We start from the raw sequence: 9,603 nt of genomic DNA on the forward strand, positions 1-9,603 counted from the left end.
AAAAATATAATATATAAATGAAAAAATGAAAAGATTAACTTAATCATTGAAAAAAATAAAATATAAAATTTTAATAATTTTAGAAAATTACAAAAAATATCTTTTAAAAATTATGAAATCATTTAAAATTCAAAGAAAACTCCTGATAACTCCCAATCAAAGATCGATCAATGCTAATCATTGGTAGTCAACAGTTGGTCAAATTCAAAATATTTAATTTTAAATATTCCTTTTTTAATTTTTGAATTTAAATTTAAACTTTTAAATATAGTACAAGATTAAAGTAATAAGTCTATTTATAAAAAGGAGAAAGTTTTACAATATTTATAAATATAATTATTTGGTACACTAGCGTGGTGAAACTTCACAAATGAAGTTGAGATTTTATTAAGTTATATTTTAAATAAATAAATAAATAAAATAATTTTTGAATAAAAACCTTTTAGGGGATGTTTGGTTGAAGGTGATGGCTATGCCATTACCTGCCTATTACAAGCTTATTCTGCAAGCCCACTTAAATAGATGTTTGGTTTAAGGGAATACCCTATTACGGGTGTATTCCATTCTGGGCTTAAGCAGAAATATTTGGGGATTTCTATTCCTTTCCCTCTTCACCGTTTACCCATTCGTTGCTTGAAGAGCCCTATCTTACCCTCACTAAATTCTCACCTCAAAAACATTCAAACGGCAATCATTCCTTTCTCTCATCACTGAATCGTCATTCAACTCGTGGAATAAGAAATTTTCTTTTTCCAATTTCAATTTTTGCCCTCACCTCTACCCAAAGTATGAATAAATTGTAACATTCTTTTCTTCTCATCTCTACGTTTCCTTTTTTTTTTTTTCATTCTGCAACCCTTTCTTTTTCCTTCTTTTTTTTTCTTTTTTTTTTCACTGCATTTATGATTTCATTGCTTTGATTTAACAAATGCTGGAAAGATAACAAGGTGAGTTGTTGTTAAGTGAAGATGGAAGACTGGGGTAAGTTTTAATTTTGGCCCGAATTTGTTGTTAATTCTTTGACTGATAAGTGATTCTAGGGGTGAGCATTCGATCGAATCGAATCGAATCGAATAAAAAATTTTCGAGTTAATCGAGTTTTCGAATCTCATTTTATCATCTTAACTTTATTTGAAGTTTTATCGAATCGAATATATTTGTTCAAGTTAAATTTTAAAAAATAATTTTGGGTCCTTGTAACCATTGTCACCATTGTAATAAAATTTGTCCACCTTAATCTAAATTTTTATTAACTTTCATCACTTCATAATTTATTTATTAATTTTTCATATCTTGGTTAGCTTCTTTGCTTGCTTAGTTGTTTCAATTATCTTGATTCTTGTCACTATGTATTTTAGAATTAAAAATATATTAAATGTAAAAATATGATTTTTAATAAAAGTTATTTTAAAAATAAAATGTGAAATTGATACCAATATAAAATTTTAACACGAATATTTTATGGCATAATTAATAATTCAATTTTAATATAAATATTCAATATGACTAAACAATTCAATAATATAAATAATATAAAATGTGAAATTTAATTTAATAATATAAATAGTAGATATAAAAAAATTATTACTATTTATGTTTAGTGATTTTTTTGGATATTTTGATTTTTATTTGGGAGTAAAGGGTGAGAAGTAAAAGTTTAGGGAAAAATAAAAGTTTTGGGGAATAAAAGTTTGAGGAAAGTAAATAGGGGAGTAAAATTTTGGAGGGAAAATATTAAAAAGAAAATTGGAGGGGAGAGGGTTTGGGATAGATGAGAGGTGAGATGGGGAGGGAATAAAAGTTTTAGGGGAAAAGTGGGAGGGAGTAAAAATTTTGGGGGAAAATAAAAGATTTTGAGGGTTTTTGGGAGTAAAATTTTGAGAAAAATAAATGGGAGAGTAAAATTTTGGTGGAAAATGTATTTTGGGTAGATTGGGGGTTGGGAGGAGGAGTAAAAGTTTTGGAGGGAAAGTGGGAAGGAGTAAAAGTTTTGAGGGAAAAGTAAAAAGGTTTGGGAGTTTGGGGTAAAAATGTAAAATATTATAGTTTGATATTCGAATTATTCGAGTTATTCGAATTCGAAAACTCAACTCGATTCGAACTCGAAATTCGAAAAAAATTCGAGTTGATTCGAATAACTCGATTAACTCGAATAACTCGATTCGTTTAACTCGAAATTCGAATTTTTATTTTATTTTTTCGAGTCGAATCGAGTTTTGCTCACCCCTAAGTGATTCTATTTTCTTTTGTATGTTTTATTATGTATGAACTTGACTGTGGGAAATTTTTGTTTTTAGAGCTAAATGCTTGTTGGGTTTATTAAAATTTAGGGCTTTTTCTTGTTTTTGGTTTTGGATTTTATGAGGTTGAGTTGAGATGTTTCAAATGTGTTTCCTTTGAATTTCTTGGAAAATTGGCTATGGTGTTACCAGACCAAAAAGAGAAATTTAGAGATTTTTTTTCTTTTTGTTAAAAGAAAAACTGTATGTAGTGGAAGATCAGTAATTGTGGCAACATCTTGGGTATCTAGTATTAGCTTCAATTGCTAGGATTCACTAGTTCTTTTCTTGAAACATTACCTGATGGTCACCTCGTAGTTTTGTATAGGAATTTTAAAGTGTAAAGAGACCTTAAACTAGATTCATTTCTATTTCGTATTTCATATGTTTTTGAGTTGTTAATAAGTGCTAAAGATTATGGTCTGTTTCCAATCTTAGTTGGAGAACCTATTGCATTATGTCATTGTTTTTATTCTTGGTTTCCCTTTTTCTTGAAATCCCTCTTTTTTTTTTTTTTTTTGCTCAGGAAGTTGTATGCTATTGTTGCAGAGGATGAGATTCCACCTCTCCTTGCAAAGGAACAACTTAAAAGCAAATGGAATGATGAAGATATTGATGACTCTGATATCAAGGAATCATGGGAGGATGAAGATGAACTTGCTCTGCCTCTTCATTGTAACTTGTATTAATTACGTTTACTAGTATTTTGTTCTCGGGGCTCTTTGGTCCTATGAATATTTTTATTGCTTCTTAAAATTCTATACTGGAAAACATGTTCAAAATTGCAACCTTTTAAACCAACTAAACATAGGCAAGAAAAATCTGGTTACAAATGTTAAGCATGGTATATGGATTTGCTTGTGTTATTTTGAAAGTTATTAGTTATTTCTGGATAGGTCCTGATTTGATTTTTGATACATGTATCTCCTGGCATTGTCAGATGGATAAGAATATAACTTAAATTTGGTAATTCAAACTCTATTAAGATGCGCCTCATTCTTGATGTGATAAGAAAATCTCCATGTGATCCATTACCATCCAACTGCATCAATTAAGAAATTTGATCGATCATTAATAGTGATTCATGTATTCTATTCTTACCATTTGGATCTAGAACCAAGTAGATAGAGCCTCTCCCTATATCCTTTTCTATGGTGGCATAAGATTTGCTTTAAGGCTAATTATAGTGTCACTTATAACAATTTTGTGGATATTGATAGAATCATAGTGTTTTCCTAGATCTTTTGTTATAAACTCATTGGCATGAATATCTTAATACTGCTAGAAGTTAAATTTGCTGACTTCTATTTAGAACTATTTCGTTGTAGTTTGTTTCTAAATTAGCTAAAGTCTTATTGTTATCCTCCACCCGTTTTTTATTTTTGTGTGTGTATATATATGTGTATATATCTAAAGGTGATTTTTTTTTCTTCATTGCTTTTTTGTCAATAAGGTGCCATGATCTGACATTTTGCTTTTTATTATAGGCTTGTGGAATAAACTGATTATAAATCAATGGCTGAATTATTTTCCAAGAAAGGTGATGATAAGACTCTTGATAATTTTATTCCCAAATTTGAAAGTGACTTTCTGGAGTATGCTGAGCTTATTTCTCACAAGCTTTGCCCATATGAGGTGAGTTTAACAATCTCTTTCCTTGCATTGTCACTATATTGAGGAAGTTCCTAAATATATCCTTTGATGCAGAAAAGTTATCACTATATTGTACTACTCAAGGCCGTGATGAGACTATCATTGACTTCTTTGAAAGCAGCTGATGTCAAAGATATTGCATCTTCGATCACAACAATTCTTGCTAGATCTGTCAAATATTTTTTTTTCTGTAGAATGGGAAGATTCCAGTTAAGGAGAAGAAGAGTTCTAAGAAAGTAATATATGATTTGGTTTTTCTTCTTTTACATTTCCTACAATGCAATAATTTTTTATGCTATTATTCATGTTTTTGATGTTGGGTTTTGGCATGATGCAGAGACCAAGAGAATTGAAGAACATGGGGAGTATGAAAAGTGATTCAAGTTGAAGATACATAAATGGCAGAGTAGGACCCTTTTTCCTTTTTGATGTTTTTGGGGAGTATTTTTGGAATTGATGTTAATAGGTTGGGGGAAAATATAGAGAAGTTAAAATAGGGGTTTGTTTGCTTGTTTGGTGTATAGATGTTTGATATTTTTATATACATAAAAATGAGAATAATAATTATTTTTTGGCAACTATGATCCCATGAGATTATGTTATGATTTTATTAATTCATATTTTAATAATAATTATATTAAGAATGTTATTAAATTACTTATTTTATTTTTATCAAATTATATTTGGTAATAATTATATTAAAATATGATTAAATTATTATTTATTATTAAATTTAATAATATGTATTAATAAAATAAATAATATTTATCTAGTTTAAGGGTTATAATATGTATTAATTCATATTTTAATAATAATTATATTTAAAAAATAATTAAATTAGTTATTATTTTTAATCCTATTAAAATTTAATAGCAATAAAAATAATATCTACCTAGAAAAATTCTGCTAAGGATATTCTAGTTATTTTAATTTTTTTCTTATACTATTATAACATTATTACATCTAATCAAATACAAAATACTATTATAATTTTATTCTATTATATTTAATTAAGTAATTGAATTACTAATTAGAGCTTTATTTCATTACAGCTGCAACACTATTCCATTTTAATGAACCAAATTTACCTCACAAAATTATAATAAAAAGAAATATGCAAATCCAGAATATAAAGTAGTGGAGTGTGTTTTTGCGATCGGTGATTCTGGAAAAGTGAAATTGATTTGTGTCAATTAAGAGGGTGAGGGATAGGAACATTTACACTTTCCTGGTTTCCAATTTGCAATTATCAAGGCTTGTTTTCAGCTATCCTCCATTCCAGGTATTCATTTTTTATCCTTTTTTCTTAATTCCACCCGCAAACAGAATAGATTTACCGGCATAAACAAAATAGGTGCTTTATCCTTGAAATTTTTCGATTTTCTACAAACCCAAACTTTTCTTTCTTTTTACTTTTGAAAACTTCCAAATAATTTGCTGTTAATCTATTTATTGGATGATTTCGGGGAGCATATTTGTTAGTTGGTGATGGTTGGGTCATTTCATAAGCAACTCACAATATGTTCGATAGAAGTCTTCTTTGGGTTATTGCATCTTCTTTTATTATTCTTTTTCTTAGGGATTCATGCATGAGTTTCTTAACAAATGTCTCTTAGATGATATGAAACAACAAGAAAATTAATATAAATAGGCACTATCGTTACATAAATTGGCCAATCAACCCTATTTAATGATGGTGGTCGTGCACTGTTTGCTTTGCCAACTTGTTTGCTTTGCTTCTCGTTCTTCCAGTTTTTGTCATCTGCAATAACTGATTGCTTTAGAATGTACGCTGAATCCAAACTTATTGGGTTTCTATAAGTTGATATGATAATGTGTTGGTGCTGGTGATCTTGTTAAGATAAAGAAGCCATAGTTTTTTAAATAATGATCAATATACCCAAACTTCTCATAGCAACCACACTCTTCCTCTATCGTCTAGGTGGCCTAATGATTTTCTACTTCAAGTATTCAAGGTGCTCAAGCCTGTTGACTTGAGACAATAACCATCACTATATTGCTCAGATTCTTCATTTTTCTTAAAGTCAGTATATATATGATCTCCAATGTTCCTCCAAGTACATGAAAAAGAAAATTTTGATCATACCTGTGACAATACTCATAGTCATACCTGAATCCAAGTAACATGTAACCATCATTCCAGTTGTTGTTGGTACTTCTAATTTAAAATTATTTGCACTTCTGTTTTCTGTAATGTGATCTGGGACTGTTAGTTGATTTTTTCTTTTTTAATATTCACTGATACTATTTGATGCTCCTGCTTGTTTATGCGCCCTTTTTATTTGTTTGATTGTCATGTTATTGAATGTGAAAATTTTGTCTTTCTGTTCAGTCTCTTTGTCTATTGTTTTATATGTTCAGCTCATTTACAAAACTGGGGTTTGGTGTTATTCTTTCTATAGGTATGCTTGTGTAGTCCTGCTGATTTTGGTAGCACAGTTGCAATTGGTATTGACTTGAATACCATTTAAAATACATTGTAAGCAGCTTTTAGAGACATCCAGTGCAGAATATATTGATTAGTTGCAATGGGTGCATCCAAAGGGCAAAAACTTTCTGGGATGCAAAGGCAAGTACTTAGTTTATACAGAGGATTTTTGCGAGCAGCTCGTTCGAAGCCTACAGAAGACCGACGCCAGATTGAATCAATTGTCTCGGCTGAGTTCCGTCAGAATTCCAAGCAAGTAGATCGCAAAAATTTCCTCTATATAGAATATTTGCTTCGACGTGGTAAGAAGCAACTTGATCAGTTAAAGAGTCCTGATACAATAGGGTTATCATCTTGCAATGTCAGTTCATCTAAGAAAAATGCTGAAACTTGAACAACAATATGCCTTTGTGATCATATTTTTTTCTGGAAGAAGAAGAAAAAAAGATCCTTTTTATGATCGTCAGTGAAAAAGAAACTATATTACAATGATATTGATGTTTTTAACATGTTGAATCTCTTACTACTTTGTTTTACTTTATACTGGCTAGGAAAAATGCTGTAATTTGAGATTAAGAGAAGTGTTCGCTTGAAATTCAAGTGTTTTCTTGTGATTTATCTGATTCAACTCTTTTTTCCTTTCCTTCTCGAATTACATTCCTGTTGTTTCAGGTCTGTTTTTTTCCTTTTTCCTTTTCCTCATCAATCTGATCTTCAGTTCATTGTCCGATCTTTTCTGTTTCGGTTGGTATTTATATTGTTATATATTTGTTAAAATATAAGATGTGTTTTTTTAGGGTTATTGGGTGGTAAAGGTATCCCAACTAAAGGATTCCTGTGCCGAAGTAGAGGTATGTTGTCATGGGATAATTCGTGTTTATGTAATTGGTATCAGATTTGTGAGGAAAGTATTGATCATATCTTGATAGGGTGTGAATGTGCATGACTTGTTTGGAGTCGGATTTTTCAATGGTGGGGTGTTCTTTTGGGTGATGTAGGACGTAGTGGATGGATTTCTTTTGCAGTGTCAACATGTCTTTAGGATGAAACGAACCAAGAGAAGATGGATGGCAAGGAATGATTAATGGTAACAGTTGTAATGACCCTTTTTTTTCTGTAAGCTAAGAGCTTTTTACTGGATGAGAGCTATGTTGTAATGATCAGGGAAAAGGTGGAGATGGCAGGCGCCGACAACGCATTGAAAATGAATGTAGCAGTGATGTTGGCTTGGCTGCCGAGAGTGTTGCCTGTCGTGAGGAGATGAGAGGGAGAAATCAAAAGTATTGTTTGTGGGAATCATTTTTGGTCCCCTGCAGGATGACTTTAGGAAAATATGGTTTGGAGGCTATAAAATTTGCTTTGAAATCCTTCATTAGGTCTTCCTTTGTTTAATAACATGGCTGTGATAATGGAGTCAGATGAGAAGAACACAAAGACAGCATGGAGATGTTGGAATATTTTAGATGATGGTGATGATGACGACGTAAATGATTGTATTTAACATGTTGAGCTCCAACATTCATTTTATACTCGTGTCAAGGGATTGAGTTGCTAGAATTATCTGCCAATGATGTGTGTGGTACTGAATTGCTCCTACCAATGATGCATGAGTTGTAAGAAAAAAAATGATGATGGTTTAACAATGTTCCAAACAAATTTCATGACAACTCGATCATTTATAAACTTGAAATCTAAATCATAAGCTCTTTCGAGAGCTTACATTTGTCACTTAGAAAAAACTTATATATTTCTATGTCATCATTTAACTAAGGATTTCTTAGAATTTATGCAAAGTAACGTAGACAGATTAGGTTTGAAATAATTTAATTACATAAATATAAAGTAATGCAAGTTAATAGTGTTCTTTTGGAATTATTACGAACCTTTAATTCATTCTTGTTTGGATATAAATTAAGCATGCATCTTCTAATTATTACGTTCATTAATCACCATCTGGTTCGGATTAAGCGATTAATTCTAATGCAGTAAAACATATCTTAATGCATAAATAACATGAATGATTTTAATTGGAAGCATAAACAATTGAGGCACGGAACAATGTAAACATGAATTGAACGAATTGACTCAAGGTGTTGTAACCATCCTAGCTGAAACAAATTTAAGTCATTATTATTAATGAAAAACAATCAAATAATATGCAATCATGCTTATAAACTAAGAACAATTAAAAGAGAAAGGAAGAATAAACTCTGAGATGAATTTGATGATTTCCCGAGAACTATCTATGGTGGCTTCCTTTGATTTCCGTTGTTGCTCCAATGCAAATTACTCTTCAAGGTGGCCGGTCAAGAGAGCTTTTCTCTCAAGAATTGCTTACTGGGAGAACTCTCAAAGAGAGGATGAGAAAATGAAGGGAAATGGAAGGCTTTAGGTGTGGAAGAGAAAGGAGTGTGTTGAATGAATGAATTATGGGATGAGTTGAGAGGTGAATAAGGGTGGTATTTATACATGAGGGAAGGCTTGGGAGTTTGCTAAAACTAACATGAGCATCTCTTAGAAATCTCTCATGCATGGCTGGACATATTTGATGGAGAGGGGTTGATTTTTTTCATGATTCAAGCTTGATTCTTGCTTGATTTGTGGCATGGGTTGGACGGCAATTATAGGGTTTGACTGGGGATGATTTGTGATTTTTTACACATGTAAGAACCCTCAAATTCCAAAGTTGATTGGGTTGCTTTATCAAGTCATTGCTGAAATTGGGCTTCTTTCCCCTTTAATGGACGGTTTGGGCTCTAATATAGAAGACAGTCTTATTCTTTTCAGTAACCCACTTCCAAACTGGGTTAAAATAATTTTGTTGAGTCCAAATGCCTTAGCTTGCCGTCCTATGCTGGTTGTTGTTTAGCTCATGTGCATGTGCCACTCATACTGGCTTCGAACATCGAACAAATCACTATACCAACCTGCAGCAATTATAGCACAAATTATGAAATTTTCGAAATGTAGCAACATAAAGTAAAATTTTGTTAATTTAACACCGAATTACTCAAATATTATAATATTGATTTAATTGTGCCAACATTCTCGATATGTATTAAAAACACATAATTTGTTATCAAAATACTTGAGATTTGCATAAATTTTAAGTAAAAAGTTTCTCTAAAAATCTATATAATTTAGAGTTATCAATATTTAATTTCCATAATATGTATTTTTTAAAATTGTTTAAATGTTTGGAAACATTTATTAGTTAAATAA

General features: G+C 30.8%; 1 protein-coding gene and 1 non-coding gene across 3 annotated transcripts; both read left to right on the forward strand.

The window, feature by feature from the left end:
* Nucleotides 1–904: 904 nt before the first annotated feature.
* On the forward strand, nt 905–4,285 carry LOC105784017 (uncharacterized). Its single transcript, XR_008193014.1, has 5 exons — nt 905–981; nt 2,829–2,961; nt 3,767–3,914; nt 3,987–4,168; nt 4,270–4,285. It is a non-coding gene; the product is annotated as an uncharacterized LOC105784017 (transcript).
* A 743-nt stretch (nt 4,286–5,028) lies between these two features.
* On the forward strand, nt 5,029–7,019 carry LOC105784018 (uncharacterized). 2 transcript variants are annotated; one of them, XM_012609766.2, is made up of 2 exons: nt 5,029–5,214; nt 6,441–7,019. In XM_012609766.2, exon 2 carries the CDS (start codon nt 6,482–6,484, stop codon nt 6,773–6,775), a length of 294 nt encoding a protein of 97 aa, XP_012465220.1. In that variant the 5' UTR covers nt 5,029–5,214; nt 6,441–6,481; the 3' UTR covers nt 6,776–7,019. The 2 variants fall into 2 exon arrangements, with proteins under 2 accessions (XP_012465220.1, XP_012465219.1); XM_012609765.2 differs by having other exon boundaries at nt 5,032–5,214; nt 6,356–7,019.
* The last annotated feature ends 2,584 nt before the right edge of the window (nt 7,020–9,603 follow it).

Source organism: Gossypium raimondii, chromosome 13, assembly GCF_025698545.1.
Source record: "Gossypium raimondii isolate GPD5lz chromosome 13, ASM2569854v1, whole genome shotgun sequence".
Lineage (NCBI taxonomy): Eukaryota > Viridiplantae > Streptophyta > Magnoliopsida > Malvales > Malvaceae > Gossypium > Gossypium raimondii.